Source organism: Danio rerio, chromosome 10 (genome assembly GCF_049306965.1).
Source record: "Danio rerio strain Tuebingen ecotype United States chromosome 10, GRCz12tu, whole genome shotgun sequence".
Taxonomy (NCBI): domain Eukaryota; kingdom Metazoa; phylum Chordata; class Actinopteri; order Cypriniformes; family Danionidae; genus Danio; species Danio rerio.
The window spans coordinates 240360-262777 of record NC_133185.1 but is presented as its reverse complement, the minus strand read 5'-3'; the positions used below and the strand labels follow the sequence as shown (position 1 = coordinate 262777).

At 33.5% G+C, this 22418-nt stretch overlaps 2 protein-coding genes and 2 long non-coding RNA genes across 5 annotated transcripts in view; 3 read left to right on the top strand and 1 right to left on the bottom strand.

The window, feature by feature from the left end:
* The first annotated feature begins 19 nt into the window (after positions 1–19).
* On the top strand, positions 20–3263 carry LOC100535622 (uncharacterized). Its single transcript, XM_003201668.7, has 3 exons — positions 20–258; positions 2119–2777; positions 2860–3263. Exons 1-3 carry the CDS (start codon positions 173–175, stop codon positions 3024–3026), a joined length of 912 nt encoding a protein of 303 aa, XP_003201716.2. The 5' UTR covers positions 20–172; the 3' UTR covers positions 3027–3263.
* Positions 3264–5104: 1841 nt separating this feature from the next.
* On the top strand, positions 5105–8799 carry LOC100535592 (uncharacterized). The gene is made up of 3 exons (XM_017354481.3): positions 5105–5148; positions 7865–8309; positions 8404–8799. Exons 2-3 carry the CDS (start codon positions 7865–7867, stop codon positions 8595–8597), a joined length of 639 nt encoding a protein of 212 aa, XP_017209970.1. The 5' UTR covers positions 5105–5148; the 3' UTR covers positions 8598–8799.
* A 3875-nt stretch (positions 8800–12674) lies between these two features.
* Positions 12675–14205, top strand: LOC141376275 (uncharacterized). The gene is made up of 3 exons (XR_012386026.1): positions 12675–12874; positions 12952–13545; positions 13624–14205. It is a non-coding gene; the product is annotated as an uncharacterized lncRNA (long non-coding RNA).
* Positions 13210–22418, bottom strand: part of LOC141376273 (uncharacterized) — a 14555-nt gene continuing 5346 nt past the window's right edge. Inside the window, exons 5-9 of one of the 2 annotated variants that reach the window (XR_012386023.1) lie at positions 21004–21107; positions 20680–20845; positions 17443–17546; positions 13608–13713; positions 13210–13478 (exon numbers count right to left, since the gene is read on the bottom strand). This is a non-coding gene — a long non-coding RNA (uncharacterized lncRNA). The remainder of the gene's footprint in view (positions 13479–13607; positions 13714–17442; positions 17547–20679; positions 20846–21003; positions 21108–22418) is intronic. The other variant, XR_012386024.1, reaches the window with a different exon arrangement.

The following is a 22418-nucleotide window of genomic DNA, read 5'->3' as shown; positions in this document are numbered from 1 at the left end:
TGCAGTTTATAAAATAAATGATCAATAACGGTCTTGATCTATACAATGGATCAACTCTGCTCAGTCTTCTCCTTCAGTCGTAAGTTAAATGCACTTGCTTTTTGCTTAGAGGAGTTAAATGATCGGGTAAAAAAATGCCATTACTAGTTAATAAACCAATTCTTATCATAAAATGAAAGCCACGCCTCTTTTGCCTCTGACGTCGTGCTGTCAATCATTCTGCTATTCGACGAACAACTTTATCATCGGCGGATCAAGGTAACAAAGACTACTGTTATTTAAACATTTCTTTTACTGTTACAGTAAACATTCCACAATTTTCGCAACATCTTTCGACGTGCTGTCAATCATACTTTTATTCGACGTCAAAGTTTTATCTTCGGTGGATCACGGTAACACAGACTACTGTTATTTAAATAGTTCTTTTACTGTTACAGTGAACATTCGACAATTTTCGCAACATCTTTCGACGTACTGTCAATAAAACGTTTGCTGAATCATCGTGCTTCGGTGAAATGACCACCGAATGACTAATTGGTACTTTAAACAATGAGGGCCGGATTAAGCAATGGGCCCAGGCGTCCGTCCGCACTTTGTATGCTCCACATAACGAGTGAGAGAAGTAGGAATCATTAATAAGTGTGTATATTATGGAGGATTCATATTCCTCGAACTGGATTGGAGAGATGTTTATTCAAATCATCTGCATTATAAGTTTGTAGAATTCATACATTATAAATACCCTTAAAAATAAATGTTAGTAGTGCTCCAGTGAACTTGAACAAGCATATTAAAATCCATTAATTTCCCCTAGTTGTATTAGTATATATATATATATATATATATATATATATATATATATATATATATATATATATATATATATTTATTTATTTTTTTTTCAAAGTGTGCTTTAAATGCTTAAAAATTTTAAATATTTGTAGACTAGAAATAAATGTACTGTATATTATTTATTTAAAAAAATGGGGGCAATACATTACAGATAGATTTTTTTTAATATATTTTTTTATATATATAATATAATATATATAATATATATTTTTTTTATATAAACAAATATTATATTAATCTTATTTTTTTAATTCAACTATGGTATACTGTATAGGGGGCCTACAAGACATTGTGCCCAGGGGCCTAACCCTGACCAGTGTATAGGGATTACGCTGGTATTTTTGCAACCGCAGTAAAGTGACGGTCACACACCCTTTGATCGTTGCATGGATGTCCTTTATGGTTAGACCTCAAAAGACTTTTCTTTGCTTAAAAAAAAAAGGTATACATGAGCAATTGTTTGCAAATGTCAACTTGCCATTAAAAAAAGTTTTACAATGCTTTAAAACTTCTCAAAAATGTATCTATCTGTGTATTCAAACTATTATACTTGATTTAGCATAGTCACACAAGTGGCAATCTGTCACATCCATATCAGAGAGAGAGATCACATCCATAAAGATGGTTTTTCCGCATAAATACAGACGCGTAAAATCAGATCAATCAGTCATCTTTGAACTACAGTGGTCCAACACTTATCTTTTCGATTAGCACCGTTTATGTTGGGTCATGCAGTTTAATTTGGAGGATTTCTACAAAGTATCTTGTATACTGTAAACTTGCAGACTGTTTTGTCACATCCATAACACATTTTTATTTATTTTTTTATTTTAAATGTAAAAAATGTTTCCCAATTGATAGTTTTCTGCTCCCACAACTCTGTGGCTATTTTCATCCTGAAAAAATATATATAAAGAGATGTTTCAATATATGTGCAAATGGCACATCCTTAAAACTGGAATTGCTCATTTATATATATATATATATATATAGACCCCCCTTCATCTTAGCCAAAAAAGGGGAAAAAAAAGGGCCTCGACACTTGTACATTGTTTATTTTAAAATAATTTTTCAGTGTCAGACATTTAAGTTTTGTTAAAAATTTAATGCATGTCACACACACACACACACACACACACACACACACACACACACAGTTGATGAAATGACAGAAAATACAACAACAAAACAATGCAACAGTATGACTGTACAATAAAAAAAAAAAAACATTTCTCACCTCTTCTGTGTTTTGCTTGACCCAAACAGCACCATAAAAAAGATGACCAGCTCAAGTCAAAGTGACTTTGACCTCATTGCCACGCAAGAGATCAACGTTATCATGAATAGGATTGAAACATTTCTTGTGTGCCAAATTGACGAGTTACGTCAATCGCAAAAAACCCTCAGAGAAGCAACTGAGGCCTTGACAAAAGACCTACCCGCTGTCCAGAGAGAGCTGTCTGTCCTCAAATATACTATCAAAGACCAGGGGAGGGACTTGGAGCAACTCAAGCTAGCGACAGAGGCAACCGACAGACCCAACAACAGCACCAAGGACAACAGTGCCTACAAAAGATATACTGGAAGCGCCAACGGCGACAGCGACAGAGAAAATAAAAGACCCGCCGATGATAGACCCGACGACAGCACCGAAAGATCCATCGACTATGACGCCAACGAAGACAGCAGTGACAGCGACAGCAGTGCCAGCGACAGCAGTGCCAGCGACGAAAGCGCCACTGAAGAGAGCGAGAACAGCGACGTTGTAGTCGTGGAGCCAGCAGATGCCCAAACTAAGAAGGATGAGGAGGAGCTGGACGATCTCCTTAAGAAATTCTGGCCACAAAAAAAAAACTGCAGGGAAAAATTAGATGAAAGGCAACAGGCCTTTTTTTCCTTAATGGCGACGGAGCTGAACATTAAAGGTGAGTAAGCCCTATGTGTAAGATTATCAAAAGAGGTCAGATTGCATGATACTGAAAATAAAACACCTCATATCTCTTTCAGATAGGACCAACATCAAAATGAATGCGATGAGAATAATCCAACAGGGTATTCGAAAAGGCGTGTGGCAAAAGAGCTGGAAACCTCCTGGAATAAAACACAGTTTTGAGGAATACATAGTGGAAAAAATCAAAACATATATTAAAAAAACCCGCAAGAGTGACACTTGAGAACATTCTTTTTTCTTCTTTTATTTGTTTATAGAAGTGTAGTTCCGATTAGTTTTTTAGATTTGCATGCTGTTCTCCTGTTCTCTCTCTCTCTCTCTCTCTCTCACAGACACACACACACACAAACACACACAGACACACACACACACACACACACACACACACACACACACACACACACACACACACACACACACACACACACACACAAAGTGTTAATAAATTATTTAAAATTTTTGATGTTGTTTTAAGGTGTGTTATTAAATTGCTACTGTGTCTGCATTTTATGTTATTTACGTGTGTGTGTGTGTGTGTGTGTGTGTGTGTGTGTGTGTGTGTGTGTGTGTGTGTGTGTGTGTGTGTGTGTCTGTGTGTGTTTGTGTGTGTGTGTGTGTGTGTGTGTGTGTGTGTGTGTGTGTGTGTGTGTGCGTGCGTGTGTGTGTGTGTGTCTGTGTGTGTGTGTGTGTGTGTGTGTGTTGCTTCAGTGTGCATGTGGAGAAAGTTTTCAGATTCTTTCTTCCACATTTGATTGAGAAGTGTGTCTGAGGGGTGAAGGATGGTCATTTAAATCTGTGACAATGCAACATTTCTTCACATGCACAACTCAACTAAGCAATCCTCAAATGTATTTTATTTAATTATTTATTTGCACAAGGAAACATCTCATCCTCCATCACAATTACTGTTGGTGTCCAGTCAACGTGCAGCATTTGATCAACATTTCATTAATGTCAAAATAGTTCCTAGCGATCAAAGTACTGGAGGTAAAAATGTCTTCAGCAAGACAGTATTGATAAAAGTTAAAGAAGAAGTTTTTTGTTTGTACTTGTGTGCGTTTTCACATTTCATGCAATATAAAATGCTTATTTTTTTTAAGGTTGCAGTTACTTTAGAACAATTCATCATACTTATGTATCATATAAAACAGCTTGTCTTTTATTTTATTTATTTAGTTTGTCTGTTATTTATTTATGACACTATGAGTTTTATATATATATATATATATATATATATATATATATATATATATATATATATATATATATATATATATTTWTATATATATATATATATATATATATATATATATATATATATATATATATATATATAAAATTTTAAGGTCAATATTATTAGCACTATCTATCACCATTTATCTATGTCCATCTCCATGCATCTCTACCTGTCTGTATGTCTGTTCATCCATCCATCCATCCATCCATCCATCCATCCATCCATCCATCCATCCATCCATCCATGCAGTAAGTGTCCTTTATTGAATTATATCTGTGCAGTTACATATCCCTGATAATAACCCCCACTGGAAATGTTGATTAAATTGCCCCCTCTAGTGTACAAAAGGGGATATGGCATGTGTTCGAAATGGCTAAAAAGTGCAGTACCATAGCAGGTTCGAACAGCATAGAGGGCGCTAATTTGCATTTACCTATGTGTTATTAGATATGATGTTTAAAAGAGCAAATTAATATCTGTCTGATACTGTCACAGTGTGTCTGACATTTTATAAAAATGTTATAAAAAAAAAAAAAAAATATATATATATATATATATATATGTATATATATATATATATATATATATATATATATATATATATATATATATATATATATATATATATAGTAGAAAACACTGAGAAAAACAAGACATTTTCCAGCGTTTTCGTCTTGTCTCTATATACAACGAATGAATAAATAAAAGCTGGAAGCGGGTTTTAGGCAAGTGAAGAAAAACTATCTTGTTTTCAGAAGAAAGAATATATATATATATATATATATATATATATATATATATATATATATATATATATATATAGTTGAAATAAGGTGAGTTTCTTTTAAAAACAAGCAAACTAGTCTACAAAATATATAGCTAACTAACTAAATCAATGAATAAATAATTATACATAAATAAATAAATCAAAAAATAAATAAACATGATATTAACAAATAAATAAATAATAAATGAAAACAAACCAATAATAAAGCAAGTTAATGTAGCCGTCAAACTGTAACTTGATTGGCTCGCAAAGCCTGGTAGGGCGTGGCGTGTTGGCCATTGTTTCGGAGATTTTAACAGTGCACGAACAGAGAATCATACGGTAAGCCATAATTATGACAATAATAATGACAATAATAATAATAATACTAATGTGAAACGAAAGAGCAGACCAGGTGAAATGTAAACAGCACTGAACTAAACTGAACTTGAACTCTGAAATCTGGACTGTTGTAGAAGGTGTGTGTTAAGCTGCTTTGACACAATTTACATTGCAAAAACGCCATATAAATTAAACAGGATTAGGACATGATTCGAATAGAGAAATAGTTGATTTTCTGTGTTGACGAAATAGCCGCAGACGATCGAGTCTTTCCACCTGTCTCTGTATATGTCGTTTTTTTTTTTTTACCTGAGAGACAACAATTGTCTGATTGTCCGATCGCCATTTTTAGCTCAGTGACGTTAGCGGCTGCAACTTTGCGCTTGTGTTTGTTTGTTTGTTTGTGTCGACTTTGCAAACGACAGAGAACCGTAAACCTTTGTGTTATTACACGTTAATAAGCTGCAACCCAAATAGCAAAATTCGTTCGGGCCAGTTCCGGTTATATTTTCGCCTGACGGAAACCCTCGGCCTTGCGCGACTCAGTCTTTTTAAACCTTGATATATGAAAAACTTTTCGTATTACATTGGTACTTGATATATGGTATTACAACCATTTGAATTTATGTAACAGCAAACGCAGGCTATGATGTATACACAAAGTGTAGGCACTGCGTTTACCCTTTGGAAAAAAAATGCAAACCTATCCTAAAACGAAAATAATCAAACAAAGGACAGAATAAATAATAATGATGCAGTTTTATTGATTGCAGGAAACAAATAATACTAAAATTTGCTGAAACTATTTTAGTAGTGCACAAGAACATCAATATAAAAACAATAAAACTGTACAATAAAAAGACACACATTTAAAAGAAAAAAATCTGAACTTGCACACATACACAAAAGTTTTTAAAACAACCATGTTTTCCCAATAGACTTGAATTGAAAAATTGTACAAGACACATCCGAAAACAGCTAAATTTTATATAAACCTGAATATACAAACCAATTTAAGATATAGCAAGAAAAAACATCTTACAAATACCTGACATTACCTAAAATATACAAGTCTAAATTGTAAAAATAACTGCTGAATTCTAAAGTAACATCTTGAAACATTTTTTTTATTAAACATTCAAATAATATTGATGAACTAAATATATAAATACAAAATTGCAGAAGTGTAAAGACTTAAAACTCATTTTTATACAAACTTGAATAAGAATAATAAGAAAGCAGAATAAATTGCACAAACAGCAAGGCATGAGTGAGATGATTATATATCTTTATATGTCTGTGCAATTTTATATTTATAATTTTTATTATATTACGTTTATTGAAAATGTGTCCAGATTTGCAAATGTAAGAAACAAATTGCCCAAGTATCAGGGAACATCTTAATACACTTAAAATGTTGTTTAAAAAATAAAATAGTGATGTAGACATTTGACACATTAGCTTTCTCATCTTACTTCCTTCCTCCATCCCATTCAGGAGCAAGTTTTAAAACTCTCGTTTTATGTCCTTTAAACGTGAAACAAACACTGAGAAAAAAAAACCAACAACACATTTTCTTTCGTGCATTTTTGTTGTTTGTTTTGTTTCTAGTCCAAAATGCTCAATCAATACCTATTATGTACACAATTGCAAAACATTAATAAAATGTATTTCTTAAAATGTCTGTAATTTTAGAAACACAGTTAATAAGCATGTTTAAAATCCTACTAGTGTCTGTTGTTCACCATGAAAGTAGTAATGCCTCAGTTACTACAAAAAACAAAAAAGTCACTCCTGACCCCTGTTACTCCCCACCCTTTTACGGTTTTGCTTAGTAAATATTGCACTGCGTCCATGCTATTCGCTATTTATTAGCATTAACTTATTTTAAACAATCAAAGCTGACTATGTATAATAATTTGATGTCGTCGGTGAATGGTACCAGAAAAGTATAAAGAACGCAGGGCGTCGGGATGCATGTTAATGTTTTAACATTACAAATGCATTTACTTTCACTGTTGATCCTTTTATTGAGACGAATAAAATGACATCATTTTTATGCTACATTGGAATAGTATTGTATGTCGACCAAAGTGATGACTATCATGACAATAACAGCAGCAGCAGCAGCAACAACAACAACAACATCAACAACAACAACAATAGTCTCTTCTCTTATGGATCTTGACACTAGAGTATCTGAAAGATTGCATGAAACTAGCCACGTTTCTACTGTCGTGCCTAAAGCAAGCGAGTCAAGGCCAGTTGCGTTTACACTGTAACTTCCGGGGCCTAATCGGGCCGAATCAGGGCTCTCTCGGGGCCAGCGGCCCGCCGAATACCTTTGCCCCAAAGAGGGACAGCTGGGCCTTCGGGGCGGAGTGAGAGGCGGAAACTAGTTTTCGGATCGCACACGAGTACATGCGCCAAACAAAAAAAAACAAATAAAATAAATAAGGGAAAGAAAACATCTGGCCTTATAGGCTAGGGGTCTTTTTGCGTATGGTCACCCTTATGTTTCCCTTTTAAATGCATGGCTGTTGCGTGAAATAATAAAGTTCTATAGACCGCAATAATCTTTATTGTATAAAAAAGCCCTGGTTCGCACAGTGCAAATGCAGCTATTGAAAATGAATCATGCTTAAAATTCAGCTTGACTTCCATTTACAAGCAATGCACATCATTTTAACTTTCTTTTCACCATTTATATGACAAGATGTACTTCTCCGATGAAGAGCTGGACCTTTCCCTGGAGGAAACAGTGGAAGTCAAACTGAAGACGTTGGAAACCTTTGCCATCGAGGAGATCTCCAAGCTACAGGAGGACACCAGGGTCCTCCAGGAAGCAGCAGAGAAAGCAATGGAGGGAGACGTGGCTGCCTTGAAGGCAGACCTGGCCTCGCTTAAAACGCTTGTTGCGGACCAAGAGCAACAGCTGCAGGAACTGAGGGAGAGGCTGGAAAGGAACATTGGGCCTGAAGTCCTAGACATGCCCTCAACTTCGGGAGATGACAACAGCGCGCAGAAAAGGAAAAGAGAAGAGGAAGAGCTTGACGTCCACTTGACGGAGTTTTGGCCCGAGAACCCCGATCCTGATGACATAATGACGCCGAGACAACAGGCGTTTTTCAACTTCATGATGGATCATCTGACAGTTGTTGGTGAGAACAGAACCCCTTTAAATATTAATAAAAAATCTTAACACTTTTTACAAAACAGCAGTAATCGCAAATACATACCTGTTATTTCCAACAGACCCAAGTAACCTGGACAGTCACTTAGAAGATTTGAAGGCGGATGGAGTTACACGGGGAGTGTGGACAGCGGACTTTGTGCCAGACAGCTACCTGAGGAAGAAAATGAAGACGTACATTAAAGAAAGGCACACCAAAATTTTTGAAAAGAGGGAACGCATGAGACTGCAAAAGTTAGTTAAAAAACAAGTTTAGATTTGTTATGTTTTTTAAAAAAATAGTTTAATTTTATTTTGTTCGATTGGGAGTGGGGGGGGAGGGTTGTATGTGTGGGGGTGTTCCTTGGTGTTCAATTTTTTTAATTTTTAAATAGTTATTGTTTTTTTGTGTGGGGGTGTTCTTGGGGGTTACATTTTTTACATTTAAATAACTCAATAAACATTTGTAATTGCTTCAATTATTTTGTTTGTTCTTTTTTTAAAAAATCTCTCTCTCTCTCTCTCTTTCTCTCTCTCTATCTATCTTTAAATTAACAATTTCTTATGGTGTGTAGGGTGTATACATATTTTGCAGCTAGTCTAGATGTCAATTTGTCCTCTCCGAGTACATGGTAAAGTTTTAAATAAAAAATTTCTCTAGTCGTGGTGTATTTGGGGCAAAACAGAAGGAAGTGTGTTTCATCCTCTATTTTGTATGTGTCACACTGTTTACATATTCTCTGCTCTTTAGGAGTCCAGGATTTTTTATGTTTGCCTTTTTCTATTTCTAGATAAACCTTCACCTTCTATTTCTAAAGAATGTGCTTTTATTTTAATTGTTTTAATGATAAATAATTTGCCAACTGTGTGGTTCTATTTAGGGCCGAATAACATTTAAGTTTATTCTGGAGGTTGAATTCAGTTTTCAGTTTCTCATCATAGGTAAACTTTGATGTTTTGTCTATTTGTTTGTGAAGGTTTTGTTTGGGGGACGGGTTCGTTTTTTTTGTTGTTTTTTGTTTGTTTTTTTAGTAGCTCAGATACCAGTGTGTTTAGAGGATGAGACACTGTAGGTTTTTCATTAGCCAGAAGGGCTTTATATTAGACAGACTGGGGGTCAGACTGATGCAGGTGCAGCCAGAACTCAACAGCTCGTTTCTGAATCTCCAACTTTAGCGGGTATAAACCCAGTTCAGCCCTGCAGGCAATGTTAGAGGTGTCTCTGTGGATATGTAATATGTTTTTAGCAAATTCTAATTGTGTTCGTTCAATTAAACTTTTATTCAAATTTTAATACTGGTGCCCAAATTTCACTTCCATATAGTAAGAGATCTGGATGCCCAGGTAAGAGTAACTTCTCTCTCTCTCTCTCTCTCTCTCTCTCTCTCTCTCTCTCTCTCTCTCTCTCTCTCTCTCTCTCTCTCTCTCTCTATGTATACTGGCAACACTGGGATACTAGTCACTGTGAATGGTTTGGTTACTATGACTAACTGGGAACACTATAATAGTTTTATTCACATTTATCATCATGCTTTTTCTACTAATGTTTCTGTGCACTGCCGAGACTGGAATTGAGTATTTATTTATTGTTTTTAAAATCTCTATTAAAAACTACTTTGTTGCCAGAGTGGTGCATTGTGCGGTTTAAATGGGCCGTCACACTTTCATAATTAGATTCAGGCAGATAGCCAAATTTCAACAAGTTTAAAATATAGGAATTGTTTTTGTAACTTATTTTTGAGTAAAGAAATTTTCAGTGTAACACAAATAATGTATATATATATATATATATATATATATATATATATATTTATATAGACAACTTTAAGTCACGTTTAAAAAAATAAAGCTAATGTTATACCAGAGATGTTTACCCTGGGTGCAACCAATAAAATAAATGAAATAAAGTCTTAAAAAAAAGATTTAAAAATAAATAAAAAAATATATACGTGTGTGTGTGTAAGTGTGTGTGTGTATATATATATATATATATATATATATATATATATATATATATATATATATATATATATATATATATATATAAATTATATACATTTCATTATAAATTATAAATATAAATTATATAAATTATAATTATATAAATATATATAGTCTGTTCATCCATCCATCCATCCATGCAGTAAGTGTCCTTTATTGAATCATATCTGTGCAGTTACATATCCCTGATAATAACCCCAACTGGAAATGTTGATTAAATTGCCCCCTCTAGTGTACAAAAGGGGATATGGCATGTGTTCGAAATGGCTAAAAAGTGCAATACCATAGCAGGTTCGAACAGCATAGAGGGCGCTAATTTTCATTTACCTATGTGTTATTAGATATGATGTTTAAAAGAGCAAATTAATATCTGTCTGATACTGTCACAGTGTGTCTGATATTTTTTTCTTCTGGAGAAAGTCTTGTTTTTTTTATTTTGGGGAGAATAAAAGTAGTTTAAAAAAAAAAGATTAAAAAATATTATAAAAAAGATTTTAAAAATAAATTAAAAAATATATACGTGTGTGTGTGTGTGTGTGTGTGTATATATATATATATATATATATATATATATATATATATATATATATATATATATATATATATATATATATATATATATACATGTGTGTATTCACATTTATCATCATGCTTTTTCTACTAATGTTTCTGTGCACTGCCGAGACTGGAATTGAGTATTTATTTATTGTTTTTAAAATCTCTATTAAAAACTACTTTGTTGCCAGAGTGGTGCATTGTGCGGTTTAAATGGGCCGTCACACTTTCATAATTAGATTCAGGCAGATAGCCAAATTTCAACAAGTTTAAAATATAGGAATTGTTTTTGTAACTTATTTTTGAGTAAAGAAATTTTCAGTGTAACACAAATAATGTATATATATATATATATATATATATATATATATATATATATATATATATATTTATATAGACAACTTTAAGTCACGTTTAAAAAAATAAAGCTAATGTTATACCAGAGATGTTTACCCTGGGTGCAACCAATAAAATAAATGAAATAAAGTCTTAAAAAAAAGATTTAAAAATAAATAAAAAAATATATACGTGTGTGTGTGTAAGTGTGTGTGTGTGTATATATATATATATATATATATATATATATATATATATATATATATATATATATATATATATATATATATATATATATATATATATATATAAATTATATACATTTAATTATAAATTAAAAAATATAAATTATATAAATTATAATTATATAAATATATATAGTCTGTTCATCCATCCATCCATGCAGTAAGTGTCCTTTATTGAATCATATCTGTGCAGTTACATATCCCTGATAATAACCCCAACTGGAAATGTTGATTAAATTGCCCCCTCTAGTGTACAAAAGGGGATATGGCATGTGTTCGAAATGGCTAAAAAGTGCAATACCATAGCAGGTTCGAACAGCATAGAGGGCGCTAATTTTCATTTACCTCTGTGTTTTAATCAGATATGATGTTTAAAAGAGCAAATTAATATCTGTCTGATACTGTCACAGTGTGTCTGATATTTTTTTCTTCTGGAGAAAGTCTTGTTTTTTTTTATTTTGGGGAGAATAAAAGTAGTTTAAAAAAAAAGATTAAAAAATATTATAAAAAAGATTTTAAAAATAAATTAAAAAATATATACGTGTGTGTGTGTGTGTGTGTGTGTATATATATATATATATATATATATATATATATATATATATATATATATACATGTGTGTGTGTGTATTTATATATATATATAAATACACACAATTTATATATATATAAATTATATACATTCAATTATAAATTATAAATATTAATTATATAAATATATATAGTCTGTTCATCCATCCATCCATGCAGTAAGTGTCCTTTATTGAATCATATCTGTGCAGTTACATATCCCTGATAATAACCTCCACTGGAAATGTACCGTTTGAATGTAATTTAGGAAAAGCCATCATACTTCAGATAAAAAAATAAAAAAAAACACTTTCATTTCTTTTAAAGTAGTTTATGTAGTTAGATACAGACTATGTGAATACCAACAAAGTTTAATACTAGTAATAAAACACACTATCACTGCTACTAATATATTTAAATAATAGTAGCATAATATGTTAATATACTAAAAAGTTGTACTTTTCCAAGCTCTCCTAGGATGAGGAAAGAAAGAGGGACGAAGAAGCCCTAACTAAAACACAGCTGATACAAACAATCAAAAATAGTTACCAATTTGATTGGTTGCATCAGCTGTGTTCAATTTGGGCGGGATCAAAACTGTGCAGAGCTGCGGCCCTCTATAAATTGAGCTTGAGACCCGAGCCAGAGATGAATCCTTTTAGAAGATGTGCTGATGGAGAAATACTGGTTGTCTGACTAATGCTGTTTCACACTTCTCTTCTTGCAGGAACTGAGGGAAAGGCATGTAACAGGAACAGTGAGGATGAAGTGCAAGAGATGGCTGCCACCTACGACCACCTATTCAATTTTTGCTTAGCTTCATGATGTAACATCTGATCAGTCAAAGGTGAGACCTGAACCAATTTACACCTTACTCAAAATGGTGGTCAGTTGCTAAACACAAATACCTGTTATTTCCATCAGACCTAAGTAACCTTGAGGGATGTGTCCATGGCTAAGGCGGAAGGAGATGTGATGACAGAAGACCGTGTGTGTCAGAATTCTAGCTAAATTAAATAAAATAAAAAAAACTAAATTATACACTAAATGAGGACTCAGAACCCCTGAAACGCATAAATAACCGCCCCAATCACACCAAATATACAAAACAGGTTGACCTAAACTTTTCACATTTTCCACTAAATTCTGAAGTCTTTCCAGTTTTTTTTTTTTTTTTTTTTTGCACGAGACTTCCTACCAGCACAACAAAAACTGTTTCTCAAGACAACTGCCTACTGCAACTTTAACAATTATTGTTTTCAAAATTGTTTTGTCCTCTTTTTAAAATCTCTCTCTCTCTCTCTCTCTCTCTCTCTCTCTCTCTCTCTCTCTCTCTCTCTCAGGGGATGACTTCAACTTCAGGGGATGACTTCAACTTCAGGGGGTTACAAAGAGAGAGATGAGGGAGCTTGACAGCCTCTTGAAGTAGTTTTGGACTGAGAAGACTGATCCTGATGGCAGAATGAATGAGACAGCAGGCGTTTTTTAACTTCATCATGGACTATTTGCTCTATATTGGTGAGAACTGAACCCCTTTACGTAACACTTTTTACAAAACAGTATAATCGCAAAACGCATACCTGTTCTTTCCACCAGACCCAAGTAACCTGGAGAGTGACGCATCCCTATTGAAGGCGGAAGGAGTTAGACTGGCTGTGTGGACAGCTCTGTGTGCCAGACAGCTACCTGAGACAAAAGAAGATTTACATCAAAGAAAGGCACAAAATTTTGCAAAACAGGGAACGTATGAGACTTCAAAATTTAGGTACAAAAAAATCGTCAAAGGTTTACATGTTTTGTGTATTTGGTGTGATTGTGTGTTGGGGCGTTCTGAGAGGTCTTGAGTTTTTTTTTTTTTTTTAATTTATTTTTTTTTTTTTTAAACATTTAAAATATTTCGAATTGAGAAAACGACAAGCTGAGGGTGTGTTGTGTTTTTCAGGGGTTCTGAGCAGCACTAGTACACTGAAAAGTGTTTAATGCTGAACTGTTGCAAACAATTTACTTGTGTTGAATTTAAACAAACAAATTAAACTTAATAATGTTCAACTTAATTTGTCTGTTTAAATTCGGGCTAAATTGTTTACAACCACTTAACGTAAAAAAAGTTAAAGGAATCATCTTTGAATATAATTTTCAGTGTAAGAATGAAACTTAATAAATATTTATAATTGTTCTAAATATTGTCTTTGTAGTTCTTCTTCTTCTCTTTTTCTTTTTAAATCTCCATGTATACTTTAAACACTGGGATACTAGTCACTGTGAATGGTTTGGTTACCATGATTAACTGGGAACACTGTTGCCAGTTAATTTGACTGTCCAGTTAACAGAGCGGTCACTAACTGGGAGCTGCTTGCTGTCATGTACTGTAGTGTTAATACTGCAAACACAATTTTGTGTGTATGTAATTTTATTAACATTTTTATCATCATGCTTTTTCTATTAAAGTTTCTGTGCACTGCTGAGAGTGGAATTGAGTATTTATTTATTGTTTTTAAAATCTGTATTAAACTACTTTGTTGCCAGAATGATGCATTGTGCAGTTTAGATGATCGGTCACACTTTCATGTTTAGATTCAGGCAGAGACTCTGTGCAAGTGTGTTTAATGTCTAAATCATGGCTCACCAACCTTTTTCCATTTATTTATTTATATATATATATCTTCGTGAGTTTTTTTTTTTTTTTTTTTTTTTTTAATAATAGATGTGACTTTTTTTTTTTATATATATATATATATATATATATATAAATATATTGCATGCCATTATCTCTCACACACAAAGTGTATCTTACTGAATTTAAAATAAAACAATGCCTTGACACTTGCTGTTTTTGTGATCAGTAATGCCAGTCGATGAGCTGCTGGAAAATGCAACAGTAGAAGTACATAAATGTATCTTCATGTTAAATTAAAATCTTTTCTGTAATTTGCAAGATCAAAACAAACAACAACACCACACCCAGAGCAAATCAGAACGAAGCAACCTTGACCATTCATGACACCCATAGAAGCCTTAGAGAAGCATCAGATGCCTTTACAAAAACAGACATTCCTGCTGCGCAGACAAAGCTGGCTGCTCTAAAGTCGATCATTGCAGACCAGAAGCAAAGAAGTTGAGCTGGATGGCCTCCTGGAGCCATTTTGACCTGAGCAATCAGATCCCATGGAGAGGGTGAATCAAAGGCAGCATATGTGGAGTGGAGAGTAAGCCTTATACAGATGAACCTGTTTGACAACCTAAGAATTTCTCAATCAAAGTCAAGATCACTTGTTAATATTAATAATAAAATAAAAACTAAACTCCTGACAGTACATGGCGTTTTGATTGTTTATCTCGTAAATATATATATATCTTTTTATTTTAGTGTGTGTGTGTGTGTGTTTTGGTTACATGTGACTTTAGTTGCAAATATAGCCAACATGCATGCGCACACACACACACACATACACAAATCTAAAAAAGTCACAAATGCAATCTGCTACTGTGTGAAAATTTGATGTTATTTACAGGTGTGCAGAAAATTAGCATTATCGATCAGCTTCTGCTCAGGGGAAGTAGGGATCATCTGTGGCAGTGTAATTTGTCTCCACATATGCTCAATTCAAAGAAGCAATCCTCAAATCTTTTTTTCAGTTTTCATTTATTTTTGCATGAGGAAACATCTCATCCTTCATCATAATGCCTGTGAGTGTCCAGTCAGCATGCATCATTTGATCAACGTTTCAAAATATATTTTCAAAAAGAAAATCTTTTCCACATTAGCTTCAACAGTACAAAAGGAAAATGCGTCTTTTGGTTTCTTTTTGCACCGTTTGAATCTAATTTAGGAAAAGCCATCATACTTCAGATTACAAAAATAATCAAAAAGAAACAAAAAGAAGCCCTAATTAAAACACAGCTAATCCAAATAATTAAAAATAATTAACAATTTGATTGGTGGCATCAGCTGTGTTCAATTTAGGCGGGAGCAAAACTGTGCATAGCTGCGGCCTTCTATAAATTGAGTTTGAGACCCGAGCCAGAGATTAATGCTTTTAGAAGATGTGCTGATGGAGAAATACTGGTTGTCTGACTAATGCTGGTTCTCGCTTGTCTTCTTGCAGGAACTGAGGGACAGGCATGTGAGGCTGAAGTGCAAGAGATGGCTGCCACCTACGACCACCACCTATTCAGTTTTTCCTTAACTTCATGATGCAATGTCTGATCAGTCAAAAGGTGAGACCTGAACCACTTTACACCATAACATTTCCACAAAATGGTGGTCAGTTGCTAAACACAAATACCTGTTATTTCCATCAGACCTAAGTAACCTTGAGGGATGTGTCCATGGCTAAGGCGGAAGGAGATGTCATGACAGAGGACTGTGTGTGTCGGAATTCTAGCTGAATAAAAAAAATACTAAATTATACACTAAATGAGGACTCAGAACCCCTGAAACGCATCAACAACTGCCCCAATCACACCAAATGTACAAAACGGGTTGAACTTTATTTGCATGACAAATAGAACCAGAAATTCTTTTATAATGGTGGCCATTAGGTCATTAAATGAATCCAGGGGTGAGGGGGATGTTTCTATATACTGATATATATATATATATATATATATATATATATATATATATATATATATATATATATATATATATATATATATATATATATATATATATATATATATATATATATATATATATATATATATATATATATGGATGTCGTGTAGTAATTTTTTTTTTTTTTTTGTTTTTTTTAAATGTGTACATGGAACTTCGCCTGTTATGGTACCTTGTTGCAATTTTTAGTTTCCCTAACGGGATAATAAAGCTGAGTCTGAGTCTAAACTTTTTTTTTTCCCAATATTTTTGCATGATTTTCCACTAAATTCTGAAGTCTTTCCAGTTCTCCTTTCTGCAAGAGTTTTTGCTGTGGTGGTAGGAAGTCTGTTTCTAAAGACAATCGCCTACTGCAACTTTAATAAACTGTTTTTTTTTTTTTTTTTTTTTTTTTTTTTTTTAATCTCTCTCTCTCCTTCTGTCTCAAGAGATGCGTCAACTTTAGGGGATGACACCACGCTTAAAAGAGGTGAGAAAATGAGAAACAGCTTGACCGCTTCTTGAAGTTCTTTTGGTCTGATAAGACTGATCCTGAAGATCTACTTATCTGATGAAGAGCTGGACCTTTCCCTTGAGGAAACAGTGGAAGTCAAACTTAAGACATTGGAAACCTTTGCTGCAGGAACTGAGGGAGAGGCTGGAAAGGAACAGTGGGGCTGAAGGCAAGGCTTTTTTTTTTTTTTTTTTTTTCTTTTTTTTTTTTTTTAAAAATGACAATCTGCTCGTTACTGGTAAGAACTGAACCCCTTTAAATCCTAACAAGTTTTATGAAACGGTAGTAATTGCAAAACAAATACCTGTTATTTCCACCAGACCCAGGTAACCTGGAGAGTGACTCATCCCTATTGAAGGCGGAAGGAGTTAGGCGAGCTGTGTGGACAGGACTGTGCCAGACAGGTACCTGAGACAAAAATTAAGATTTACATCAAAGAAAGGCACAGCAGGATTTTGCAGAACAGAACCTATGAGACTTCAGAATTTAGTTTAAAAAAAATTGTAAAAGGTTTACATGTTTTGTGTATTTGGTGTGATTTATGTGTGTTGGGTGTTCTGAGAGGCCTTGAGTTTTTTTTTTTTTTTTTTTTTTTTTTTTTTAAAAGTAGTTTGAATTGAGAACGACAAGCTGAGGATGTGTTTCAGGGGTTTTGAGTCCTTATTTTTAAACATTTGAAATGGTTCGGATTGAGAAACGAGCTTAAAATGGCAGCACTAAGTGTTGCATTCAGAACTGTTGCAAACTATTTATTTGTGTTGAATTTAAACAAATTAAATTTTAATAATGTTCCACTTATTTTGTTTAAATTCAGCCTAAATTGTTTACAACCACTTGACGTAATTTTTTTTTTTTTTTTTTTTTTTTTTTTTTTTAAATCCATTGCATCTTTGACATTTTTTTCCAGTGTAAGAATGAAACCTAATAAACATTTTATAATTGTTCTAAATGCTGTGTTTGTTCTTTTATTTACTTTTTAAAAATCTCTCTCTATACTTTGAACACTGGGATACTATTCACTGTGAATGGTTTAATTCCGTATTTGTCAAAGTGGCTCTGATGTGACAGTCTGTGAGTAAAAGGGTTTATCATTGATAACTTGTCAAATGAGTCCCTCTGGTGGACAAAAAAAGGAACTGTGATGAAATTGAAGATCAATAATAAAATCCAAGGATAGATGTACAAAACGATAATAAAATGAACAAATTAATTGTTTATTTAATAAAATAAAACTAATTAATTAATATAAATATATGAAATATTTGCCTATATTTATACAACCTTAGTAAAAGCACTCTGTCAGTTGGGTCTGAACGTTTCAAAGATTGTCCACAAGAGGGCAGCACGTCATTTGCTATGTTGTGATAGCTTCATAGAGATTTTACAATATATATATATATATACACACATAATGTATCTTGCTGCATTTAAAACAAAACAAGGCTTTGACACCACTTGCTGTTTTTGTGATCAGTAATTGCAGTTGATGAGCTGTTGGAAAATGCAACAGCAGAAGTAAATAAATAAATAAATGCATCTTCATGTTAAATTAAAATCTTTTCTGCATTTTTCAGGATCAAAACAAACAACAACACTCAGAGCAACTCAATTCAAAGTCAAGTTCACACGGTAATATTAATAAAATCAAAACCCAACTCCTGACAGTACATGGCGTTTTGTTTGTTTATCTTGTAAATATTTTTTCATTTTAGTGTGTGCGTGTTTTCTTTACATGTGACTTTAGTCGCAAATATAGCCAACATGCACACACAGCCATACAAATCTAAAAAAAGTCACAAATGCAATCTGCTACTGTGTAAAACTTTTATGTTATTTACAGGTGTGCAGAAAATTAGCATTATCGATCAGCTTCTGCTCAGGGGAAGTAGGGATCATCTGTGGCAGTGTAATTTGTCTCCACATATGCTCAATTCAAAGAAGCAATCCTCAAATCTTTTTTTCAGTTTTCATTTATTTTTGCATGAGGAAACATCTCATCCTTCATCATAATGCCTGTGAGTGTCCAGTCAGCATGCATCATTTGATCAACGTTTCAAAATATATTTTCAAAAAGAAAATCTTTTCCACATTAGCTTCAACAGTACAAAAGGAAAATGCGTCTTTTGGTTTCTTTTTGCACCATTTGAATCTAATTTAGGAAAAGCCATCATACTTCAGATTACAAAAATAATCAAAAAGAAACAAAAAGAAGCCCTAATTAAAACACAGCTAATCCAAATAATTAAAAATAATTAAAAATAATTAACAATTTGATTGGTGGCATCAGCTGTGTTCAATTTGGGCGGGAGCAAAACTGTGCAGAGCTGCGGCCCTCTATAAATTGAGTTTGAGACCCGAGCCAGAGATTAATGCTTTTAGAAGATGTGCTGATGGAGAAATACTGGTTGTCTGACTAATGCTGGTTCTCGCTTGTCTTCTTGCAGGAACTGAGGGACAGGCATGTGAGGCTGAAGTGCAAGAGATGGCTGCCACCTACGACCACCACCTATTCAGTTTTTCCTTAACTTCATGATGCAATGTCTGATCAGTCAAAAGGTGAGACCTGAACCACTTTACACCATAACATTTCCACAAAATGGTGGTCAGTTGCTAAACACAAATACCTGTTATTTCCATCAGACCTAAGTAACCTTGAGGGATGTGTCCATGGCTAAGGCGGAAGGAGATGTCATGACAGAGGACTGTGTGTGTCGGAATTCTAGCTGAATAAAAAAATACTAAATTATACACTAAATGAGGACTCAGAACCCCTGAAACGCATCAACAACTGCCCCAATCACACCAAATGTACAAAACGGGTTGAACTTTATTTGCATGACAAATAGAACCAGAAATTCTTTTATAATGGTGGCCATTAGGTCATTAAATGAATCCAGGGGTGAGGGGGATGTTTCTATATACTGATATATATATATATATATATATATATATATATATATATATATATATATATATATATATGGATGTCGTGTAGTAGTTTTTTTTTTTGTTTTGTTTTTTTTAAATGTGTACATGGAACTTCGCCTGTTATGGTACCTTGTTGCAATTTTTAGTTTCCCTAACGGGATAATAAAGCTGAGTCTGAGTCTAAACTTTTTTTTTTCCCAATATTTTTGCATGATTTTCCACTAAATTCTGAAGTCTTTCCAGTTCTCCTTTCTGCAAGAGTTTTTGCTGTGGTGGTAGGAAGTCTGTTTCTAAAGACAATCGCCTACTGCAACTTTAATAAACTGTTGATTTTTTTTTTTTTTTTTTTTTTTTTTTCAATTATGTTTGTGTTTTTTTTTTTTTTTAATCTCTCTCTCTCTCTCTCTCTCTCTCTCCTTCTCTCTCAAGAGATGCCTTCAACTTTATGGGATGACACCACGCTTAAAAGAGATGAGAAAATGAGAAACAGCTTGACCGCTTCTTGAAGTTCTTTTGGTCTGACAAGACTGATCCTGAGGATCTACTTATCTGATGAAGAGCTGGACCTTTCCCTTGGGGAAACAGTGGAAGTCAAACTTAAGACATTGGAAACCTTTGCCGTCGAGGAGCTCTCCAAGCTACAGCAGGACACCAGGGTTCTCCAGGAAGCAGCAGAGAAAGCAATGGACGGAGATGTGGCTGCCTTGAAGGCAGAGCTGGCCTCGCTTAAAACGCTTGTTGCGGACCAAGAGCAACAGCTGCAGGAACTGAGGGAGAGGCTGGAAAGGAACAGTGGGGCTGAAGGCAAGGCTTTTTTTTTTTTTTTTTTTTTTTTTTTTTTTTTTTTAAAATGACAATCTGCTCGTTACTGGTAAGAACTGAACCCCTTTAAATCTTAACAAGTTTTATGAAACGGTAGTAATTGCAAAACAAATACCTGTTATTTCCACCAGACCCAGGTAACCTGGGGAGTGACTCATCCCTATTGAAGGCGGAAGGAGTTAGGCGAGCTGTGTGGACAGGACTGTGCCAGACAGGTACCTGAGACAAAAATTAAGATTTACATCAAAGAAAGGCACAGCAGGATTTTGCAGAACAGAACCTATGAGACTTCAGAATTTAGTTTAAAAAAAAATTGTAAAAGGTTTACATGTTTTGTGTATTTGGTGTGATTTATGTGTGTTGGGTGTTCTGAGAGGCCTTGAGGTTTTTTTTTTTTTTTTTTTTTTTTTTTAAAGTAGTTTGAATTGAGAACGACAAGCTGAGGATGTGTTTTAGGGGTTTTGAGTCCTTATTTTTAAACATTTGAAATAGTTCGGATTGAGAAACGAGCTTAAAATGGCAGCACTAAGTGTTGCATTCAGAACTGTTGCAAACTATTTATTTGTGTTGAATTTAAACAAATTAAATTTTAATAATATTCCACTTATTTTGTTTAAATTCAGCCTAAATTGTTTACAACCACTTGACGTAATTTTTTTTTTTTTTTTTTTTTTAAATCCATTGCATCTTTGAAATTTTTTTCCAGTGTAAGAATGAAACCTAATAAACATTTTATAATTGTTCTAAATGCTGTGTTTGTTCTTTTATTTACTTTTTAAAAATCTCTCTCTATACTTTGAACACTGGGATACTATTCACTGTGAATGGTTTAATTCCGTATTTGTCAAAGTGGCTCTGATGTGACAGTCTGTGAGTAAAAGGGTTTATCATTGATAACTTGTCAAATGAGTCCCTCTGGTGGACAAAAAAAGGAACTGTGATGAAATTGAAGATCAATAATAAAATCCAAGGATAGATGTACAAAACGATAATAAAATGAACAAATTAATTGTTTATTTAATAAAATAAAACTAATTAATTAATATAAATATATGAAATATTTGCCTATATTTATACAACCTTAGTAAAAGCACTCTGTCAGTTGGGTCTGAACGTTTCAAAGATTGTCCACAAGAGGGCAGCACGTCATTTGCTATGTTGTGATAGCTTCATAGAGATTTTACAATATATATATATATACACACATAATGTATCTTGCTGCATTTAAAACAAAACAAGGCTTTGACACCACTTGCTGTTTTTGTGATCAGTAATTGCAGTTGATGAGCTGTTGGAAAATGCAACAGCAGAAGTAAATAAATAAATAAATGCATCTTCATGTTAAATTAAAATCTTTTCTGCATTTTTCAGGATCAAAACAAACAACAACACTCAGAGCAACTCAATTCAAAGTCAAGATCACACGGTAATATTAATAAAATCAAAACCCAACTCCTGACAGTACATGGCGTTTTGTTTGTTTATCTTGTAAATATTTTTTCATTTTAGTGTGTGCGTGTTTTCTTTACA